We start from the raw sequence: 24,695 nt of genomic DNA, 5'->3' as shown, positions 1-24,695 counted from the left end.
TGGTTGATGGTTGTTGTAGTTTAGCTCTTTACACATTTGTTCTGCTTCTGCGCTGTGCTGTGTATTGACAGACTCCAGCACGAACACTTCCGGGAAGATAGTGTGACTCAGACTGCATTAAGGACTTCCAACTGTTTAGGGGAAAAAACAGGCGACAACATGGTAAGAAACGGATCTTATGTATTTATCAGGGTGGTCTGCTCGTTTGGGAGGAAAGCGTCTGCTATATACACAATGGGCAGTAAGTTCTATCACATAGATAAGTGTTTTCCAAACAGTGTGTCTCCAGCTGTTGCAAAATTACAACTGTGCTGCTGTTGGAACGTAAGGGAATCATTAATTTCTAACGATAATTAGTTTTCCCTTAGTCCTAACACTAGCACACAAATATCCCACAATTTTATATTGTTGTATTATTGTTTTTATTTTTTTCTCTAATCTTGTTACAGACACAGGGTACTGTGGGTGACCCCCCCCCCCCCCTCTTTTTTTTTTTTTTTTCTTTTTTTTTTTTTTTTTATATTGAGGAGGTGGGAGTGGTTAATTCTTAACCCCTTAAAGGAGTACTCTAGTCCAGAGTATTCCTGCTCCGTTCTGCCCGGGCTGCAAAATAAATGAAAATGAACCCTCACTCACCTCCCTGGGTTCCCACGGAGCGTCACTACAGCTGTTCGGTCCTCCGGTCCATCCTCTTCATACTTCCGGGTGTAACGAAGCATCACATGGCGCTCAGCCTATCGCCGGCCGCCGCGATGTTCAGCCTCGGCCGGCGATAGGCTGAGCGCCATGTGATGCTTTGTTACACCCGGAAGTATGAAGAAGATGCACCGGAGGACCGAACAGCTGTAGTGGCGCTCCGCGGGAACCCAGGGAGGTGAGTGATGGTTCATTTATTTTGCAGCCCAGGCAGAACGGAGCAGGAATACTCTGCACTAGAGTACTCCTTTAAGGACTCAGGGTTTTTCCGTTTTTGAACTTTTGTTTTTTTCCTCCTTACCTTTAAAAAAATCATAATCCTTTCAATTTTGCACCTAAAAATCTATATGATGGCTTATTTTTTTGTGCCACCAATTCTACTTTGCAGTAACATTAGTCATTTTACCCAAATATCTACAGAGAAACGTAACAAAATTTGAAGGGAAAAAAAACACAATTTTGTAACTTTTGGGGGCTTCCGTTTCTAAGCAGTACATTTTTCGGTAAAAATGACACCTTATCTTTATTCTGTAGGTTCATGTGATTAAAATGATATCCTACTTATATAGGTTTGATTTTGTCGTACTTTTGGTAAAAATCATAACTACATGCACAAAAATGTATACATTTAAAATTGTCATCTTCTGACACCTATAACTTTTTTTTTTATTTTTCTGCATACGGGGCGGTATGAGGGCTAATTTTTTGCGCTGTGATCTGAAGTTTTTAGCTGGACCATTTTTGTATTGATCAGATTTTTTGATTGCTTTTTATAAATTTTTTTCATGATATAAAAAGTGACCAAAAATACGCTATCTTGGAATTTAGAATTTTATTGTGCGTACGCCATTGACCGTGCGGTTTAAGTAATAATATATTTTTATAATTCAGACATGTCCGCACGCGGCAATACCACATATGTTTATTATGTTGTTAGAGGCCGGGCCAGACCCGCTATATGTGGCCCCAAGTTATAGAATGGGAGGGGACTCAGGGCACACAGGTACGCTCTGAGTCCTTAAGTGGTTAATTGGAGTAATTGTTAATAAAAATTCCTCTGGTCCTACCAGTCCAGGGCAGAATATTCCATCTGTGCTGCAGTTAGGACTAAGGGAAAACAAATTATTGTTAGAAATTAACGATAATTAACCACAATATTCAGAAATAATAAAGTACTCAAAGTTTCTCTAGTGTTCTTTCTGTTGTCTACAGGGTGATCCTGGGAACCATGGAGTTACTTATAGGGTGGCACAGTATGCCTGAAATGAGTGCAGTACCCAATTTCTGCCTGACCTACCATACCTCCATACAGTGCATATGTAAAAACACTATACAGAGGTCACATAAAGGGGTTAAAATGATACCGACTTACAGTAGCCAAGTAATAGGACTAAAATAAACAGTGTACGTTAACAATATAACTTTACTTAAAGGGTACCTCTCATCAAAAAAACTTTAGATATATTATAGATTAATGTATGCAGAATAACTTTACAATTGCATGTTATTAAAAAATATGCTTCTTTCTATTTAATTTTCCACTTTGAAGAAATGACCACTAGGGGTCTCCCTACCATTACTGGCAGCAAGCATTTCAGACTCATGCTGGAGTCCTAAACACTACGAGCTGCCAGTCTGCTTTGTTCACAAAAGAACACTCAGAGCTGCCAGCCTGCTTTGTTCACAGCCTGTTTGGCTGTGAACAAAGCAGGCTGGCAGCTCTGAGTGTTTAGGACTCCAGCATGAGTCAGAAATGCTTGCTGACAGGACTGATAGGGAAAAATACTATAGAAAGAAGCATATTTTTCATTAACATGCTATTGGAAAGTTATTCAACATTCATTAATCTAAAATATATCAAAAGTTTATTTGATGAGAGGTACCCTTTAACTGTTACGTTATAGTGTTAATAACACTGATCAGTGATGTTGGAGTACCCCTTTAAAACCACCTGAACATGCACAGAACATCAACAAAGCCTGTAAGTACAGGTTTACAGATACATTTTTTTTTTTTTAAATTCGTTTTATTAAACAGGAAATAAAGTTAACAAAACAGTAAAACCAAAACATATGGCTCCGCACAAGCCATGCTTACACACGACAAAATTCCCACGCAGGGGAGGCAATGATATATATCGGGATAAAAGCATAGTACAGCTGTCAGGTGCTGTGTAAATAAAACGTAAGAGTGCTCCGTGACATAGTAAAACCAATGTATCGTATATATCAGATGGGAATCACTATGGGCACTATCCGCAAGCCACTGCCACTGTCAAAACAAAAAGAGATGGGGGGGGTTGGACGGGGGGAGTAAGGAAAACGAGAGAATCAGTTAGCGTAGGATTAAACAAAACAAAAAAAAGTATAAAGGGGAAAGGGGGAATCAGGGAGGGCCAAAGGGGGGAAGGGGAAAGCACTAAAAAGGAAAAATAGAACGAAAAGGGGAAGGAATAGAGGGGGGGATCAAAGGGAGGGTCCCCAGGTAGACAACAATCAATAATTGTCTCAGGGTGGAGTGCGAGGCAGCAATGCGTCCCTAGATGTATAGTAGTCGTGGGCTGTAAACAGAGTATCAGTAGAAGCGCACCACACACCCCACACCTTATCAAACTTTGCTTCGCATTTCCTATGTTTATATACCAAGCGTTCAAATGGTAATACATTGTTTATCAATCTCTTCCACATAGACACATTAGGAGGTCTAGGGTCCATCCACCTCAAAGCTATGGCCTTACGGGCCATGAACAGTGATTCTCTTAGCAAAACTCTAGTGAAATAAGGCCAGCTGTCTTCATCAATAATACCGAACAGACAAAACAGGGGTATACGAGGGACAGTTCTACCTAATAATAAGGAGAGAAAGGATGTGACCTCCCTCCAAAAATAACACACATAGGGGCAAGACCAAATAAGATGCCAAAAATCTGCCCTGGGAGAGCTACACCTGTGGCACTGGTCACTCTGTGTCCTACCCATTCGATGCAGTCTAATCGGTGTGAGATAGCAACTATGAATAATGTAGAGTTGGGTAATCTTATTATTCGCAGCGGGGGACACCAGTGTGTGAGACGATTGGACCTCCCTCCACTGTTCCTCAGTCAAACCAGGGATATGGGATCTCCAGTATGCTTCCGCAGGGAGAGGTGCCCGAGCATGCTTAATTTCAATAATATGAGCGTAAAGAACAGAAACCAACCCCCCAGGACCTTGAGACCTGATAACTCCTATCAGTGGGTAATCAGAGATTTTAGTGGTGGACGGGGGGAATTGAGTCAATAAGGCATGGCGCAACTGCAGGTATTTATAAAAAGCCGTTCTAGGTAGGTCGAATTTCCCTTGTAACTGGGTGAAGGAAGAAAGAATATTATCCGAGTACAGGTGAGACAATTCTCTAATGCCATGGGATTTCCAAAAGGTCGGGTCTAAGTCAGCTGTCAAGTGCGTCAGATATGGGGCATCCCAAAGCGGAAGGTCAGTCGCTACGTCCGTAAAGTCATGAAGCTTCTTGACCGTCGTCCACACCTGGGAGGCCAGGCGATGTAAAGGTAAGAGTCTACCGCTCCCAGAGGAAGGCCTGTCCAACCAGGCCCTTAAATGGGTCTGATGAACATAATGAGCAAGGTGGTGTTCCGAGTTGGGTAGTGGCTCCGCCCTGACCCATGAGCGAAGCAGCCTCAATTGTCCAGCCAAGTAGTACGCCTGGAAGTCCGGGAGGGCATAACCCGCCCGGGCCTTCACGCGTTGCAAGGTTACCAACTTCAATTTAGACCGGGAATTGCCCCAGATAAAAGAAGGTAAAAGCGAGTGGAGGGACTTAAAGAAGGACATGGGTACCGGAGTAGCAGCATGCTCCAGAATGTAGAGACATTTAGGCAAAATGATCATTTTGATCAAGTTTATTCGACCTGGGACGGACAGAGGCAAAGTACCCCAGATCTTAAATTTGTCTTTAATCAAGGAGAGGAGTGGGAGGGCGTTTAATGCAAAGTCATTAGACATATCTCTATGGACCAGAATACCCAGATACTTAAACTGTTCGACCACCTGGAGGCCCGCAAAAATAGCGGGCCACCCAGTAGGCCGAAGAGGAAGTAAAAAGGACTTGGACCAGTTAATAACAAGACCAGAGTACTCACCAAATCTATCTATCGTAGATATGACTAGAGGGAGTGAGGACCGCGGGTTACTCAAGAACAAGACCATGTCATCAGCATATAAACCAATTCGGTCCTCCCTACCACCATACACTATACCGGAAACATCCCGGTCCTGTCTGATTTGGATAGCCAAGGGCTCCGCCTCAATAGCATACAACAGAGGCGATAGCGGGCATCCTTGTCTGGTACCCCTCCCAAGACTAAAAAGGGTAGAGCAAATCCCATTAACACATACTTGCGCCCTGGGATTCGTGTAGAGAATACGTATCCAGCGAATGAATTTAGCTCCAAAGCCAAACTTCTGTAGTACTGCCAGGAGATAAGGCCATTCAACTGAATCAAAGGCCTTGGCCGCGTCAAGCGAGGCCAAAGCCCAGTCCTGTTCCAATGCGGACCCCAGTTGCACCGCCGTTTGGACCCTCCTTATATTATCAGTAGTGGATCTGCCCGGTATAAAGCCGGACTGGTCTTCATGAATAATGGTCCGTATACATTTATTCAGGCGCAATGCTAATATCTTTGTGAGTATTTTGTAGTCGATATTCAGCAACGATATTGGTCTGTACGACCCACAATCCAAGGGGTCCTTATCGGGCTTAAGGAGAACCACTATGGTAGCCTCACATAGAGAAGCCGGCAAGGACCCAGACACGAATGCGTTGCTATACATAGACTGCAAACTGCTGGCCACCTGAGGAAGATACTTGATATAGACCTCCAAAGGAAGCCCATCAGGACCCGCGGCTTTGCCCCCAGTCATCCCAGTCACAGCCTCCTCGATGTCGTCAGTCGTAATGTCCCTGTCCAAGTCCTCCCTATCCACAACCGAAAGTCTGGGAAATGTAATCCTCGCCAGGTAGTCCAACAGGTCAGAAGTCGAGTACGTCACTCTAGATCTGTATAGGTCAATGTAAAAGTCAGCAAATCTATCAGCAATACTGGTAGAGTCCAGTAGAACCGTCCCAGCAGAGGATGAAATGCGGAGAATAGGGGGAGCGGCCTTATCCTGTCTCACCAGTTGGGCTAAGAGCTTGCCGGATTGGTTGCCATGCTCGAAGAAGAATTGTTTAGAGAAAAACAACTTACGGTTCATTTTCTCATTTAAGTGTTGTAAATATGTCCTACCCATGGCAAGCCAAGCTTCCCTATGAGCGTCTGTAGGATCCTCCGTGTACCTGGCCTCCAATCCAGCACACCGCTCCGCCAGTTCCTCCTCTCTGACTGAGGTTTCCCTCTTCAGATAAGAGATGGATGATCTAAGACAACCTCTCAAGTATGCTTTCAGAGTTTCCCACAGTATACCAGGGTCCGTCTCACAGTCCTGTGTCCCTAGAAATACCTGCAGTTGGTCAGGGATCCTGTCCACCGGATCTAAAAGCTGCAGCCAAAAGGGATGCACCTTCCATCTTCTATGAACAGAAACAGAAGGGACATTAATTGAAAGTAACAGAGGTGAATGGTCAGAGATAGCTCTGGTATAGTAGTAAATCTCGGACACCACCCCCGCCAAAGCGGGAGACCCATAAGCGTGATCTATACGGGATAGAGAGTTATGCCCTAAGTTATAACAGGAATATACTCTTGCACTTGGGTGTCTAACCCTAAATAAATCAACCCAACCCACCTCGAGCATGAGAGCCGCGAAGGGACTAGGGCCCCCGGAAGGGTTACCCAGTCTCCCCACTTGTCGGTCTATAGACATATTTGGAATCATATTGAAGTCCCCCATACACAGACATTTAACACCCGGGTACGCTGCTGCAAAGGATATTGCTATGTGGAACACCTCTAGCGTTGCTGGCGGGGGATTATAAATACCAATCAGGATTAAGGGGTCATTATTCACATAGGCGTGAACCAATATAAAACGACCAAAGGGGTCGATCTTGACAGTAACGGGCTCCCATCTAAGGGATCTATGTATCAGCAAGGAGACACCCCGTGAGAAGGACGTGTGGCAGGAATGAGCTCGCCATTGCACCCACGGCCTCCCCAGGAGGTGACACCTGGATGGGACGAGATGCGTCTCTTGTAGACACACTATCTGTGGTTGAAATTTCCGTATATGAGAAAAGACTAGTACCCTCTTTTTAGGGGACCCCAATCCCCTAACATTCCAGGACATCACTCTATAAGTAGCCATCATTAAAACAAACAAAAAAGAGCATTAAACAGAAAGTCAAAAAAAAAAACACCTCCCCTCCCTCCCCGAGGCCACCCCCCACCCCCCCCAGAAGCAACACATACCATACAGTCCCCAGCAAAGAATCATAAGTGCGGGCCAAAACCATTAACCAATTGAAAACCCAAAAATTGAGATACCGTAGCATCCCACAAAAACACATAGTCAAAAATCCAAGTCCAGTACTCAACCAGCTATAACAAGCTCACCATAGTCTGTAGATGTAATATAGGTGACTTCTATATACGGGGGTGAACCCGGGATGTTATTAATAAAGCGGAGACCCCCTCCAACCACCGGGAATGGCTTTAACTATCACCCATTAGGGCCAGGGTACTGTGCGACGGGGAGCAAACATGAAAAAAGGGAATCAGGACTAGCAGGATCACTCATGCCACCATGCGGGGGGAAGCTCCTCTCCTTCTGCGCAGCCATTCCAACACCTCCGCTGGATCAGTGAAGAAAACCGCTCGATCTCCATCTTGTACCCGCAGGCGGGCAGGATATGCCATTGAGTACGAAATTTGCAATTCTCGAAGACTCGCTTTCACAGTAGCAAAGGTCGCCCTCTTTTTCTGTAAATCAGCAGAAAAGTCTGGGAAAAAGGATACTTTCACATTATCATAGGTGATGTCCCCTAATTGTCGAGCCTGACGCAGTAATAAATCACAGTCGTTACAGTTCAGGATACGGGCCAAGAACGGCCTAGGAGGGGCCCCAGGTGGTGGAGCCCGGGCCGGGACCCTATGGGCCCTCTCAACTGTAAACGCCACGGAGAATGGGGCATTGGGGAACAACTCACGGAACCACCGCTCAGCAAACATGGCCGGCGCCTGACCTTCAGCCCGCTCAGGTAGTCCAATGATGCGAACATTATTCCTTCGCAGTCTGTTCTCCAGGTCATCCTGTTTCTGTTTACACATAGACAGCTGCGATTCCAACGTGGAGATAGTATTCGGCATCGGAGATACCGTATCCTCCAGAGTAGAGACACGGTCCTCGACCTGCACCAACCGTCCTCGTACATTCTGCAGGTCCTGACGCAGCAGGCCCACGTCCACCTTCACCTCCTCCAGCTTCCCTGTGAGCGTCGTCTGGCAGGACGAGATCGCTTGGAGTAGCTGTTCGGTCACCTGCTTCAAGGTGAGATCCGAGCCGGAGTCTCCGGGGCTTCCGGACTCAGGAGAATCGTCCTCCACATCCTCCGGCTCCGGGGCCGTGCAGGCCGCGCTGCCGGCGCCATCTTGGATAGGGCCCCGTGCAAACTCCTGCAGCTTTTCCACTGCAGATTTATCTTTGTTCCGGTTCTGGTCGGCCTTATTAGTGCGCCCCATGGTTCCGGTGCGTCCCGGTGGTGTCTCGGGAGTCAGGATACTAAACAGGAGAAAGATATCCCAGGTTCGGTGCGGGAGCTACCGCTACATGCGACCGCTCAGACCGCTGCACAAGCCACGCCCTTACAGATACATTTTACATAAAGAATATTAGATACAACCCATTATCACAGTATGGGTAATAATCCAAAATACAAAAATAAATGTGTCCGAGCCTGGCTAGGGTTTGGAGGCAAAGCCTGTCCCTCTCTGGGTTTTATCAGGGGTGAGCATGTAGAATTTGCAGCTTTAGGACTGTAGCTTAGAGCCAGCCTGGGCATCGGGGGAAGTGTCTGGTGTCTGCCCGCGATCTTCCGTACAGGTCCCAGCTACTTACTTGTCCTAGGAGCAGAGCAGCCCCCACCTTCTTTGACAAGCGCGAGTGACGGCCCGCTCAGCCAATCATCAGCTGAGGTGGGACATTGCAGTGGCCAGAGATTGGCTGAGTGGGCTGCTCTGCTCTTAAGACATGTAAGTAGCTGGCGGTGCCAGCGCTCGGATCCCCTGCGATCAGACACTAATACCTTATTGTCCCCCCATCCTGTGGATAGGGGATCAGTGTCTAGAAAGGTCAGTTCCCTAGACTACCCCTTTAAAATGATCGCTGTTGCACTTCACCTGATGAATACTTTTGGTTGAGATCATCCATCTTCATTAACCTTATTGGGAGAGGATCTGTATGTTTTCCTGTAAAAAATGCTGCTTACTGTCACGATGCCGGCTGGCAGGTAGTGGATCCTCTGTGCCAGAGAGGGATAGCGAGGACCGTGCTAGTGGACCGGTTCTAAGACACTACTGGTTTTCACCAGAGCCCGCCGCAAAGCGGGATGGTCTTGCTGCGGCGGTAGTGACCAGGTCGTATCCACTAGCAACGGCTCACCTCTCTGGCTGCTGAAGATACTGAAGATAGGCGAGGTACAAGGGAGTAGGCAGAAGCAAAGTCGGACGTAGCAGAAGGTCGGGGGCAGGCGGCAAGGTTCGTAGTCAGGGGAGATAGCAAAGTTCTGGTACACAGGGTATAAACACACAAAAACGCTTTCACTAGGCTCTAGGGCAACAAGATCCGGCAAGGGAGTGCAAGGGAGGAGACTAGATATAAGGAGGGAACAGGTGGGAACCAAATAAGCTAATTGGGCCAGGCACCAATCATTGGTGCACTGGCCCTTTAAGTCTCAGGGAGCTGGCGCGCGCGCGCCCTAGAGAGCGGAGCCGCGCGCGCCAGCACATGACCGCAGGAGACGGGAACGGGTAAGTGACCTGGGATGCGATTCGCGAGCGGGCGCGTCCCGCTGTGCGAATCGCATCCCCAACGGCCATGAGAGAGCAGCGCTCCCGGTCAGCGGGACTGACCGGGGAGCTGCAGGGAAAGAGACGCCGTGAGCGCTCCGGGGAGGAGCGGGGACCCGGAGCGCTAGGCGTAACACTTTCTAATGTGACTACTGGACTATATTTTGGTAAAGCTATTGACATGTCAGCACTGAGCAGCACCATTGGAGATGCAGGTAGTTTTTCCTGCATAAGAAATCATACTAAGGGTGCATGCACACCACGTTTTTGCTATCCAGTTCCCTTATACGGGTTTCCTTCAAAAACCGTACTAAAACGTATTGAAAACCGCATGTATTGACTTAACATTGCAAACCGTATTGCAAACGCATCATACGGTTAGGTCCGTTTGGCGAATTTTTACGGTTGGGCCCGGTTTTTCAGCCGTGTTCGCAACCGGAGTATACAGCGTTTTTAGGTCCGGTTGACCAACCGTATCCCAACCAGATACATTTTTATTAACATGGAAGTCAATGAGAACCGGACTAAACCGTATGAGTGTACGGTTGCATCCGTTTTAATCCCTCCGTTTTTATTATTGCACATGCGCAATGCAAGTCGAAAACACCACCCACCTTCTAGAATGTTCTTTCTGGAAAACTTTATTTAAAAACAAAGCGAACATTGACAGACGTATACGTTTTTTTAGGGTGAAAACGGATACAACCGGATTAAACCGTACATCACGATTCAAACCGTATACGGTTTCAAACCGGATACAGGTTGATCTATGTGCACACGGTTTAATACGGTTGAGTCCGGTTTTTGCCTATCCGGTTTTTACAAAAAACCTGATACGGGAACTGGATAGCAAAAACGTGGTGTGCATGCACCCTAACACTGACAGTTTTCTCAATTCGTTTGATACTATTATATACTTATTTTTGTTATTCTGTTATGTCATTATGTGTTTTGTGTGTTCTTTTTCAGTTTTCCTTCAACATGTTTGACCACCCAATACCACGGGTTTTTCAGAACCGATTTTCCACACAATACCGCTGCTATTCTGTTTCCATGCTGGCTGGACCCAATGACCGCTCTGATGTAGAGAAAGGAGGGAAAAGTATGCTACACTAGCATTATTATGTGGGTTGTACTGCTAGTGTAGTAAATGTAGCCAACCTATGTGACTTTGTGTAAATGGGATCTGAGGAGGGTCACCTGCTGGGATCCTATTCCTGAATTTTGGAGTTTATTTTCCACCCCTATAATATCTGGTATACCTCTTCTTCTTTTTTTTTTCTTTTTTTTTCCTTTAATCTGATATGATAAATGTATCATTATTTATCATCAGGGGGAGTTCACAAAGGTCTTCAGCTCCCACAGAATAACAAGATATATTCCCATCTTAAAGGAGTACTCCGGTGGAAAACTTTTTTTTTTTTTTTAAATCAACTGGTGCCAGAAAGTTAAACAGATTTGTAAATTATTTCTATTAAAAAAAATCTTAATCCTTCCAGTACTTATTAGCTGCTGAATACTACAGAGGAAATTCTTTTCTTTTTGGAACACAGAGCTCTTTGCTGACATCTCTGTCCATTTTAGGAACTGTCCGGAGTAGGAGAAACTTCCCATAGAAAACATATTCTGCTCTGGATAGTTCCTAAAATGGACAGAGATGTCAGCAGAGAGCACTGTGGTCATGATGTCAGCAGAGAGCTCTGTGTTCCAAAAAGAAAAGAATTTCCTCTGTAGTATTCAGCAGCTAATAAGTACTGGAAGGATTAAGATTTTTTAATAGAAGTAATTTACAAATCTGTTTAACTTAAAAAATAAATAAATAAATAGTTTTCCACCGGAGTACCCCTTTTAAGATGTTATGGGAGTGGCCCCCAATACTATGAATGTCATTTTGTAGGTGGTGGCCCTGTTACAGATTTTGCTTTGAGGACCAAAAGTTTTAAGTTACTCCTGGCTGGCATTATGGCATATCACTGTGATGTTAAATAATTTTGTGTTTAAAAAAAAAAAATAAAAAAAATAAAAAAAAAAAAGCTATACTATAGGCCAGTGGTCTTCAACCTGCGGACCTCAAGATGTTGCAAAACTACAACTCCCAGCATGCCCGGACAGCCGTTGGCTGTCCGAGCATGCTGGGAGTTGTAGTTTTGCAACATCTGGAGGTCCGCAGGTTGAAGACCACTGCTATAGGCTATACTTTTATTGGCAACCAAAAAATATGTTTGTAACCTTTTAAAGGACTGAGGCCCTTTTGATTCAGCAAGTTATAGGGTATTCCAAGGCAAAAATAATTTAGTTTTGTAAATGGCTCCTTGTGTAATGAAACGACAAAGGAGATGAGTACTAGAGATGAGCGAACTTACAGTAAATTCGATTCGTCACGAACTTCTCGGCTCGGCAGTTGATGACTTTTCCTGCATAAATTAGTTCAGGTGCTCCGGTGGGCTGGAAGAGGTGGATACATTACTAGGAAAGAGTCTCCTAGGACTGTATCCACCTTTTCCAGCCCACCGGAGCACCTGAACTAATTTATGCAGGAAAAGTCATCAACTGCTGAGCCGAGAAGTTCGTGACGAATCGAATTTATTGTAAGTTCGCTCATCTCTAATGAGTACCACCGCTGGGACCAATTGCAGACAGAACAGCAGTCGTGGGTCATCGGTGGAGGGGAGTACGCTGTCTTCGTATTTCTACCCGGAAAGCCTTATTAACAAAAATATGCCATAATATAATGATAGAGAGGGTTCAACTTAAATGATTCTGCTGTAGTTAGAAGTGAAGCAGAAAGTTATAAAATCTGTGTAACCAATGAGAACTAGTCATTTGCTGTGATAATGTTTGGCTTGTACAGGGGTCCTAATAAAGTACTGTTCTTGTAATTGTCTGTATTTTTCTTTTTTAGTTATAATGCCTCCGTCTGCCCTAGATCAGCTAAGTAAGTGTATTTTTCCTATTAATAATGAAGCAAGTAATACAAATATAGTGTTTGAATTTAAAAATGATAAGCTGCCATTTGTACATAACTGTCGAATTCTTCATCAGTAAAAGGCTGCATATTCACCAGTTTACAGAACATTCAGGCAATATGCCATAGTTCCCATATTTATCAATCAGCCAGAACCCCTATTGGTCTGATCTTTCCCACAGCAACCAATCACAGCTCAACTTTCACTTTATAAGAGCTCGTTAAAGGCGTAGTCCAGTGGTGAACAACTTATCCCCTATCCTAAGGATAGGGGATAAGTTGCAGATTGCGGGGGGTCCGACCGCTGGGGCCCCCTGCGATCTCCTGCACGGAGCCTCGACAGCCCTTTGGATAGGGGATAAGTTGTTCACCCCTGGACTACTCCTTTAAGATATGAAGCTCAGCTGTGATTGGTCGCTGTGGGAAAGACCAGACCATTAGGGTTTCTGGCTGATTGATAAGTCTCCCCAGTACAGTGGATGTAATTAAGGATGTCCCAATACCATTTTTTTTTAAAGACAAAGTACCAATACTTTTTTTTAATTATCGCCGATACTAATTACTGATACTTTTATTAAATGTCATGTGACTGTTTTTTTTTTTTTTTTTTTTTTAAGCTCATCTTGGGAAAAAAAGGGGTGTTTTCAGTTTTTAATTAGAGAAAGGGCTTTTTTATATTAAAAAAATAAATAAATAAATGAAAAGTAAACCAGATAGCTGTCCCCTCTATGAAAACCCTCATAAGCTGTGTAGGTATTAGCTAGCCCCCTTATTAGCTTGATATTTAGTCTCCCATATTACCTTCTCAGGAACGTGGTGCATAAGTTGGGTTGGTCAGCAGATTTCCCTTATAATAGGCAGCAGTTAACATGGAGCACATTCAGAGAGCCAAGGTCCCATTTAGGACCTTGGCTCTCTGCATGTGCTCCATTCAATTCTATGGGAGCGCCAGAGATGCCTGAGTACAGCAGTCAGGTCTCTTCAACTATAGGGGTCTTAGCAGTTGGACCTCCTGCAACAGACACTTATCTCAAATCCTGTGGACAGGAAATAACTTGTCTTTTACTGGACAACCCCTTTAATTCTCCCATAGACAAGGCAGCTCCCCCAAACATGCATACATAAGGGGACAGAGGGAGATTGCTGTCAGGTAAACGTGTATTTAGCCATCAGCTATCCTATGTGTATGGTCAGCTTAAAATACCTTGTAGACCATGCTCTATATGCCGTACTACTTACAATTTACTGTTTTTACATGACATTTTTTATGTTAAACGTTTCTGTGGAACATTTAGTTTTATTTTTGATCGGTTTTATCTTCAGGCAGATTGAATATCACCTACCCCATGCTCTTCAAGTTAACTAACAAAAATTCCGACAGGATGACACATTGCGGTGTTCTCGAGTTTGTAGCAGATGAAGGTATTTGCTATCTCCCACACTGGGTAAGTAAACATTGTAAGGTCTATGTACAGAACTGCATAATATGACTTCTTTGTCTTATATAACAGCTTGTCCACCGGAACCAGATAAAGGTATTAAATGCCCACTCCCTGACATTCTGCTTCATGCTACTATGTGAAAGCGTCTTTAATAGCTAACACATATATTAGAGGGAATTACTTTGGCTGTACACCTTCTTATCTGATGATCAGGAGTGGGTCTAAGTGATTATCACATACAATTTATTCCAGTTGGATCACTGACCTGTCCCCCTAAGATTATGATTCTAGAAATCCTATTTAAATGTTATATTCTGACATAATCCCATATGCCAGTAGACTACCCTGTTTCCCCGAAAATACACCCAACCCAGAAAATAAGCCCTAGCTGGATTATCGGCGTAGGCTGCAATATAAGCCCTACCCCCAAAATAAGACCTAGGCCATTGATCTTCAACCTGCGGACCTCCAGATGTTGCAAAACTACAACTCCCAGCATGCCCGGACAGCCGTTGGCTGTCCAGGCATGCTGGGAGTTGTAGTTTTGCAACATCTGGAGGTCCGCAGGTTGAAGACTACTGACCTAGGCAATGCCCGGGCTGCAAATATTAAGAGATTGCACCCATCACATGATGATGATGGGGGGGGGGGGGTAAATATCGTTAAATGTTGTTCAATGTACATACCGTAAATAAATAAGCCCTACCCTGAAAATGAGCCCTAGTGTGTTTTTTGTGATTAAAATTAATATAAGACCCGGTCTTATTTTCGGAGAAACACGGTATACAGGGCAGGGGTGAGCAGACTTTTGGTAGCGATCTACTATTTTCTGAGCCTGATGATCTACCATCTAATATACTGTTGTTTTGTAGCATGGGTGGATATGAAAATGGTTTTCTTTAGTTGCAGATTGTTGCACAATTTACCTTTTTTTTTTTTTTTTACAGATGATGCAGAATTTGCTTTTAGAAGAGGGAGGTCTGGTGCAAGTGGAAAGTGTCAACCTTCAAGTTGCTACATATTCCAAATTTCAACCCCAGAGCCCAGACTTCTTAGACATCACAAATCCCAAAGCAGTGTATCCTTTCTTTGTTCTAGTGTGAATTGCATTTATATATATATATATATATATATATATATATATATATATATATATATATATATATATATCACCTATAAAATGATTTTCCACAGTAATTGTCCCATCATGAAATATGTATGTCCTCAGTCTCAACTATTTCTAATGCCTAGTGGAAGAACTCCTAAACTGTATCAATGTTTAAAATCAAATTTTATTCACAAAAATACCAATGAAAACCCTATATGCAGGATATTAGAGAGAACCAGTGTAGATATGGAGAAACACTATATTAATTCAGTTATTAATACGCCATGTACCCTATTGATGGGCAAGTTCCACTGGCATAATTACACAATGTATTTCACAGACTTATTGTCATATAAAAGTAACTTTCCAGCCTTCCAAGAGTCACTATATTCTGTAAATAATGGCACATTGGATCATAGCATATCCATCTATTCTATGTGTCAATGTTTCCCACAGGGACCATCAGTGGCAGTTTGTGAAATATGGAAACATAGGTAAGTAGCTTTGGCATTAATATTGTGTTACCTATTCACCTTTCTGCTAATGATGGTTCCTGTGTGAAATAGTGACCCATAAAATAGAAGGATAGGCTATGAACCAATGTGGGTCTAGTTGCAGAATATGATTATAACATTATGCATCTGGGTACGAATAACCTACATGCAACATATGTCTTGGGTGGAGTTAAAACTAGAAGACTACAAAATAACATGCACTGTCAAGCAGCTGCTTCGAAGACCAGCAGAATATTTTCATGTATCCAAAGAGGCATAGACTCACGCGGCAGGGACATATTAACGCTTTATAAAGCATTGGTACTGCCTCACTTGGAATATGCTGTTAAGTTTTGGGCACCTGTTCATAAAAGGGTACAGAGACGCGCAACTAAACTAATAAGGGGCATTGAACATCTTAGCAATGAAGAATTTTATTTGTTTAGTAATTAGAATAGACGTTTAAAGGGGGAATACGATCAACTTATTTAAGTATATAAATGGCCCATACAAAAATATGGGGAAAATCTGTTCCAGGTAAAAAAAAAAAAAAAACTCAAAAGACAAGGGGAACTGTTCACAACAGGAACAGTTGAGGGCTTCAAAACAGGGTTAGATGCATTCCTAGAAAAAAAATAACATTAATGCTTTTGCAGAAATATTGAATTCCCTTCATTCACCCATACCCCTTCCCTTCACCCCCTTGGTTGCATTTGATGGACATATATTAACTATAACTGTGATGTTCTTTATTTTTTATATAGATATAGCCGTTTTAGACTCAGTTCTTTTTTGTATACATTCTTTAAAATAAATGTTGTGTTTCTTAGACCTTCCTTTACTTAATAATAAGATTGGAGAATGCATTGAGAAACTTTGCTTGTTTAACCACGGGTGATGTAATTGCCATCAACTACAATGAAAAGGTAATGTTAATTCATTGACCAGCTGTTAGATTATATGCAGCTCTGCCAAATGACATATATTACATATTTGTCAGCATGTGAAATTCACCGTAGTTTTTTCCATTTAAAAAATACAATATTATTGGTAGAGATGAGCGAACTTACAGTAAATTCGATTCGTCACGAACTTCTCTGCTCGGCAGTTGATGACTTTTCCTGCATAAGTTAGTTCAGCTTTCAGGTGCTCCGATGGGCTGGAAAAGGTGGATACAGTCCTAGGAGACTCTTTCCTAGGACTGTATCCACCTTTTCCAGCCCACCAGAGCACCTGAAGGCTGAACTAATTTACGCAGGATAAGTCATCAACTGCCGAGCCGAGAAGTTTGTGACTAATCGAATTTACTGTAAGTTCGCTCATCTCTAATTATTGGTACCATTTACCTACATTTACTATGCATTGCCGAGAAGCTGTCACCTGGTTTTTCTGCGTGTGTAGTAAAGCAAGGTGTACTCTCCTGCTTTATTAGCGCAATGTGCCAGAAGTCGGGGATGCAAGTCTGGTATTCCACTCTCGGCACACAGAATTTCTGACTATTTTACATTGCTGAGCCAGGTAAGCTTCATACAAGCAGTTTTTGGGAAATTAAACCCCAGCTGTATGAAGATTTAATTTTGGTTAAGCGTCCCAAAACCAGATGACAGGGTCCCTGTAAGCAAGGGTTTTTAACTCTTTTTCTACTGGGGCCTCACATCTGGTTGAAATTTATCCAAAAAGTAAGAGCCCATTCACACTATGTATTTTTAAAGTGAAATTCCGCTTAAAAACTACGGTGCAGCAATCTCCTATTGTTCTCAATGGGATTCAGTTGTACCTTTCACACTACTGAATTTCCACGGCGGACATTTCGTTGTGGAAATTTCGGACCCCAGACTCCACTGACAGAATAGCCTTGTTTAATCTTTAATCCGCCCTGAAATGCATTGCCGTCTATTGAGACTATTTTCAAGTGGTCCAAGCACTGGCTTGTTTTGCCACCACCACTTGCTACATTCAGTTTTTCTTCAAACCTGACCAGTCTTTCTGTCCCAGCTGCTGAAAAACATGCATCTCTGAGCAGTCCTAGCCTGCTACAGACGGGGTCTCTGTCCATGGTGTAAATGAGTCCTTAGAATTGAGGCCAAAAAGTTCAATCTTGATTTCATCATACCAGAGAATCTTGTTTCTCACAGTCCTGAGAGTCCTTTAGGTGTGTTTTTGCAAACTCCAGGCGGGCTTTTATGTGTCCTTTACTTAGGGGATGCTTCTTTATGGCCACTCTACCATAAAGCCCACATTGGTGAAGCACTGCAGTGATGGTTTACCTTCTATTTGATCCTCAGCCAGAGTGACCATTGGGTTTTTGGTCTTACCAAGGCCTTTTTCTCTCCTATTAGGCTACTTCCACACTGCCGTCATGATCCTGCCTGTTATTAACCTGTTATTCATCAATAATGGATCATGACAACGGATCAAATAACTGATCATAACAGGTGGCCAATGTTCATTATGTTAACGAACATTGTTAAAATAATGGACATTGGCCATCCTTTATTTTATCCGTTATTTTAACCCCTTTTTGACTTCCTGGTTGAGAGGCTTTACTGAGCATGCTCAGTAGCAATAACGGCTCATGACAGAATACACAAATAACGTTCATCCGTCATCCATAGACTTCAATGCAAAAATCTCAAAGAGGATCAGGAGAAAGGAGGCCCCAGAGATACATTTCAAGTTTAATTTTTAATAATTTTACAAAAAATTCTCACTTTCACCATCTTATAGATATCAAGGGAAGAATGATGAGGGGAAATTTTTTTTTCTTATATTTTATTTATTTTAGTACAAGGCCCCAACATAACAATATGTGAAAAAAGTGAAACCATCGGAAAAATTTACGAATGCATTGCAAATGTAATCTGATGTGTCTTGCTTTAAAGGGGTACTCCACTGGGAAAAAAAAAAAATTCAACTGGTGCCAGAAAGTTAAACATATTTGTAAATTGCTTCTATTAAAAAATCTTAATCCTTCCAGTACTTATCAACTGCCAGATGCTCAACAGGAAGTTATTTTCTTTCTTTTTGTATTTCCTTTCTGTCTGACCACAGTGCTCTCTGCTGACACCTTTTGTCCATTTTAGGAACTGTCCAGAGAAGGATAGGTTTGCTATGGGGTTTTCTCCTACTCGGGACAGTTCCTAAAATGGACAGAGGTGTCAGCAGAGAGCACTGTGGTCAGACAGAAAGGAAATTCAAAAAGAAAAGAACTTCCTGTGGAGCATATAGCAGCTGATATGTACTGGAAGGGTTAAGATTTTTTAATAGAAGTAATTTACAAATATGTTTAACTTTCTGGCACCAGTTGATATAAAAAAAAGCTTTCCATTGGAGTACCCCTTTAAGAACACAACAATATTTGAAAATAATGAAATTGATGGTAACATTTGGTGAAATTGATCAATCTGCTGTAAATCTGTTTACAGATTTATGAACTTCGCGTCATGGAGACTAAGCCAGACAAAGCTGTATCCATTATAGAATGTGACATGAATGTAAGTCTATGATGTAATCAAACTGTCCATCTTTACTGTTAAAGCACCAAACTATGCAGCTTTTTTGGTCCGTTAGACATCTCTCAATATATTATATAACCTATAGATCAACTAGCAGTGATCTATAATACCAACCTTATATACCTATAGCATCTATAAATTGGACACGAATTGGACAAATGTCAGATATGAAAATATGAATATTAATAATTCAATTATTTCATTGGTGTTACCCAACCTCCAGTATGTATATGTCATGAATAGAATCAGTTTGATAATGAAAAGACACTGAGGTTATGCCACATCATACACACAGTGCACCATGTACCTTTCCATAGGACTATAGGTATACACGGTGAACTGTGTCTCACAGTCTTATATTATATATTCTACAAAAATTATTACTGTACTAATACTGTTTATGACTATACGCACTGGAAGCTGGATCCCCTCTGTTTTTTAGTTATTTTTGTTTTTGTTTGCTTTGTGTGTGTCTCTTGTTCAATATTATAAGAAAATGTGATTATTTTTATTACTTTAGGTTTGTGATTTTTGCTGTCAGATTTATAGATAATATAGTTCTTAACACAGTATATTACCCTTTGGTCGATATTATTAAATAAGTCAGTGTTATTATTTTAATGTTGTGTATGTATTAGGGATGTCCCGATACTAGTATCGGGGCCGATACAAGCAATTTCCCTGGTATCGGGGACTCGTTCAATGTCCCCAATACCAAATCCACATTATGCCGTTCTATGGAGGAGCATGTGACATACACGTCACTCCACCTCCTCCAACTGCTGTTAGCGTAACGCTACAGAGGAAGCAGAGTGACGTGTATGTCACATACAGAGGTCAGTCGCAGGTGAGCTGTCTACAAGGGTGGGGGCTGCGGTCTACAGGAGGGCTGCTGCCAACATCTGCAGGGGGACTTGCTGTCTACAAGGGGGGGGGGAAGGGGTCACTGTCTACTGTGGACATATTCAGGTGGATTTTGATGCTCCGCTTGGTTACAAAGAGCCAGAAAGACAAGCACAACATGAAGAGGCAACGGTATATATATTCTTCACCTTGTTGAGTGTGCACAATAAATAATTGTGTGGACATATTTTTTATCCATTTGTAATGCATTATTTTACAATATATTTATAGACAAGGGGGGCTGCGTTCTACAGGGGGGCTGCTACTAATGTCTACAGGGGGCTGCTGCTAGTGTCTGCAAGGGGATACTACCTAATATTAAAGGCAATCTTACAGCAGAGTCACCTGCACTAACTTCAATTTATAGGTAGATAGTGCAGGTGACCTGGTTTCTACCTCTGCTCACCATGTGGTCAATGGTCTCGCCGCTAATGCAAATTTTTTGTTCTGCCCAATGGAGAAGAGAGAAATCTCGGCTCATACTACAGCAGCCGCCTCCATTGCGCACAACAAGGAACCCACATATCAGCACGGTAAACAGCGCCAGAAACCTGGTCACCCAGGTGTCAGATTCCCTTTTAAAATAAAAGTACTCGTACTTGGTATTGGTGAGTACCAGAATTAAAGTATCGTTACTCGTACTCTGTCTTAAAAAAAAAAAAAAAATAAAAATAGTATCGGGACATCCCTAGTATGTATACTATTTTATATTTGTCTGAAAAAAATACTTGCTGTGTGGTTATGACCTGATGTAGCACTGTTCAGTCTTCTCCTTTATGAGACACTATTAAAAAGCTGTGTTATCTGCTTATATAGCCCCTTTATCCCTGCCAGTAGTTTAAGGGACTGTAATTAAGTCAACATTGTCCCTAGATAGTAGTGTCTCTGGACCATTTCACTAGCACTGATTTTCATGCCAACATATTCCATGCAGTGCTCCAGCACATTTCCAGCATATGGTATTTTGCACATTAGGGCAGTGTGTAGTGTTCTGCAAATAAGCCATTCTGGGTTTAGAGAACATGACCTATTACACTTGCCTAGCTGAGATAAGGGAGGGCAACTGTAACTTGTAGTGCCCGTATTCTAGAAGACATCATTGCAATACCTGCCTATACTAGGATGCCTTCAGGTGTGAATACCATGAGCCGATTGAAATGCAATTGTTCATTATAAAAAGTACTTATATCAGCAACTATAACTTGGGGTGCCCCTAGTCTAACATACTGTATATCAGCATTTTTATATGTCCCATATATGACCAGTTTCTACTTGCTTTTGATATGATATCCTGTGTCTGAAGTTTAGAGGACCTGTGGTTAGTCCAAAAAAGAATAAATACAATTTAATAAACATTTTATTCTTGCTCCTCACTTACCTTGGGTTTATTATTCAGGTGGATTTTGATGCTCCGCTCGGTTACAAAGAGCCAGAAAGACATGCACAACATGAAGAGGCAACGGTATATATATTCTCCACCTTGTTGAGTGTGCATAATAAATAACTGTGTGGACATATTTTTTTTTTTTTCCATTTTTAATGCATTATTTTACAATATATTTATCATAATAATGTTATAGATCATGATATTTAATTACAATGAATCATTCCATAGGTGTTAATAGTACTAAAGTTTTGATTTCCTCCTAGGAAGCGGAACCAGATCACAGTGAATACGTAGCAGACATAGGGTTTAGGGTGAGTCTGGATTTTGTTTGTCATGTATCTATTCTTCTTTATCACAGGTATAAAGAAGAAAATTAATTACTATATACACTCGCTGGCTATATTAGGCACACCTTGCTAGTGGGTTGGACCCCCTTTTCCCTTCAAAAATGAGTTCATTCTTTGCGGGACACTTTAAACAAGGTGCTGGGAACATTCCTTAGTGATTCTGGTCCATATGGACTTGATAACAGTCGCTGCAGTTTTGTCAGATGTACATCCATGATGCAAATCTTCCATTCCACCACATCTCAAAGGTGCTTTATAGGATTGAGATCTGGTGACTGCAGTGGCCATTGGAGTACAGTGAACCCATTGTCATGCTCAACAAACCAGTTTGAGATTATGTGAGGTGCATTATCCTGTTGTAAGCACACTGTTCTCATAAAGGGATGAACATGGTTAGAAACAATACTCTGTCAGTAGGCTGTTGGGTTTTAACAATGTTCATTTGGTACCAAGGAACCCAAAGTGTGTCAAGAAAGTGGTTCCCCCCCCCCCCCCACACACACACACACACACACACACACACACACACCCCATTACACCACCACCAGCCTGAACCATTGATACAAGGCAGGATGGATGCCTAGGAGGGGCATCTGGTGTGCACTTCTGCTGTAGCCCATCTGTTTCAAAGTTAGGTGTTGTGTGTTGATGGAATTTTTTTATACCTTGGTTGTTACAAGTGGTTATTTAAATTACTGTTGCCTTCCTGTCATTCTCAGTATTGCACTTATTATATTGTCTTTCATTCATATGTAGGCCTTCTCAGGATCTGGCAATAGATTGGATGGGAAGAAAAAGGGGATTGATCCCAGTCCTTCACCGTTAAAACCAGAGGATATCCGCAGGTCAGTGTCTTACGGGGTCTGCTTTGATTACAGAGAAGCAGCATGTTTAAAAGTGCCCAAAATGTGTGTATGTTAAGAAATATTTACTTAATGTTTACATATTATTTTTCCTTGTTGCAGAGGAATTCCTAACTATGACTTCAAGATTGGCACAATTACTTTTATTAGAAATTCACGGCCACTAGCAAAAAAGGTAGAAGAGGTAAGTATGTTTTAAAGTACCCCACAATCTTTACATGTACAGTGTTAGAAGGTACAAATACTTTTTAACCCTGTGCCGCCATCTTCTGACATTTACGTCAGACGTTACCCCACAGTACAGAATTGAGTCTTGACTACATTATTATTAGTAACTTTACACATAAAATAAGTCACACTTGGCTGTCACAGCCAAACCCTCATGAAATACCAGGAGACATTAAATAATTACTGTCATTAAAACAACTTTTGACATGTCGATCAAAGTTGTTGATCATACGTGATATCTCCTGAGACTCACTGCAATCGTGTGTTATTTGTCGGAAAAGCGGGCAGCATTGCACACTGCTCCCTGGCCAGCCGAGAGATCCGTACATTTCTTTTCATAGACTTCCCTGGCTAATAACTCATGATAGCAAGTTGTTAATGACAGGAACGCTTTAAGAATCAACAACCAGGTAGAATTTGGGAACATTGAACTTTTGACCACTTATGCAGGAAAGCAAAATAATTTTCCATATTACATGCACACTGTGTCATTGGCAAACAGACAAGCCTTACCTACTCCACATTCACCTATGTCACTTACAAACATATTAAAAATAATCGGGCCATAAACAGACCCTTGTGGCACACCACTTCTTCCACAATTAATAATACATAAATGACAATCTATTGTATAAATGAAATAATTGTAAAGTGCTACAGTGCCCATAATGAGTTCTTTTATTCTCTGTATATAACTTTGTTGGACAAATGGCAGAAGTGAAATACTGGTGCAGGAAAACTGTTGCTGATATCCCAAAGGCTTAAGGAAATGCAGCATGATTTGTAGATTACATGTAGATTATATCACTCTGTATTAATTTCATGTGACAAATTATTTACTGTACATTAGTAATCCTCCTTTTGTTTTGTTATATATAGGATGATTCTATTAATCGGTTTATTGCATTTTCTGGAGAAGGACAGTCCCTGCGGAAGAAAGGCAGAAAGCCTTAGAATGATTGTGCAAGAAGAAAATAAAATGATGCAGCTTTATTGGGTTGTATTTCTTCATGTGGAGTGAGAAAAAACTATCTTCATGCACTTCATTTGGATTGCTGTTATTTACAAGCCTTGGGCTGATTTCCCACATGCATATCCCCTTGGGTTCTCCAATAGCTGCACTATGCTCCCAGGATTATCGGCATCATCATGCGGCCACTAGAGAACACATGGGGGCATAGTTTCAGTTGCATGCATTCACTAACATGTGAAGACGCAACATCGAGGTGTTGGGGAGGTTCTGACAAACTTGACAGCCTTACCCAGGTTTCGAATCCAATTAAACTAACATCAGTGTTTCCCAGATAGGCTGAAAATGACTGATGCAAGGTACAACAAAAAGTATAAGTGTATTACAAGTAAAGGCTTTTTTGTCCCATCATTTTCAATTTACTTTGGAAGTGTTTTTGGTATATGATTCTTATATTTATAGCTGTATGCAATTCTTTAAAGTTTACTATGCTGAGCAGCAGAATAGAATTTTAGAAAAAAAAAATGAGCAGGGGACTTAAAAGAGAATACCCATTTTAGGCACTTATGCCATATTAAAAAGATATGCCATAGATCAGTGTTTCTCAAGTACCCCCAAAAGGTCATGTTTTCAGGATTTGCTTAGTCTTTCACAAGTTATATAACGGTGGTGATGCCTGATTCACTGACCATAATTATATTACTTGTGAAAGATTAAAGGAGTACTCCGGTGCACACTTTTTTCATTTTATCCCTTCCGGGCTGCAAAATAAAAGA

The 24,695-nt window shown here is 42.1% G+C and overlaps 1 protein-coding gene across 1 annotated transcript; it reads left to right on the top strand.

The window, feature by feature from the left end:
• Nucleotides 1–7: 7 nt before the first annotated feature.
• On the top strand, nt 8–24,695 carry UFD1 (ubiquitin recognition factor in ER associated degradation 1). Its single transcript, XM_056532225.1, has 12 exons — nt 8–162; nt 10,667–10,799; nt 12,600–12,632; nt 13,986–14,107; nt 15,052–15,182; nt 16,560–16,632; nt 19,132–19,200; nt 21,521–21,586; nt 21,775–21,822; nt 22,615–22,703; nt 22,824–22,905; nt 23,829–24,695. Exons 1-12 carry the CDS (start codon nt 160–162, stop codon nt 23,901–23,903), a joined length of 924 nt encoding a protein of 307 aa, XP_056388200.1. The 5' UTR covers nt 8–159; the 3' UTR covers nt 23,904–24,695.

The sequence above is a fragment of the Hyla sarda genome, chromosome 1 (genome assembly GCF_029499605.1).
Source record: "Hyla sarda isolate aHylSar1 chromosome 1, aHylSar1.hap1, whole genome shotgun sequence".
Lineage (NCBI taxonomy): Eukaryota > Metazoa > Chordata > Amphibia > Anura > Hylidae > Hyla > Hyla sarda.
Note: the sequence above shows the minus strand (reverse complement) of the source record. Positions and strands in the feature narration are given on the sequence as shown.

Bases quoted from the DNA above. Each gene is read 5' to 3' on its own strand.
- UFD1 (XM_056532225.1), top strand. The intron at 10,800-12,599 runs GTATGCTACACT...TTTCTTTTTTAG, and splicing joins TGTAGAGAAAGGAGGGAAAA to TTATAATGCCTCCGTCTGCC. The intron at 16,633-19,131 runs GTAATGTTAATT...ATCTGTTTACAG, and splicing joins CCATCAACTACAATGAAAAG to ATTTATGAACTTCGCGTCAT.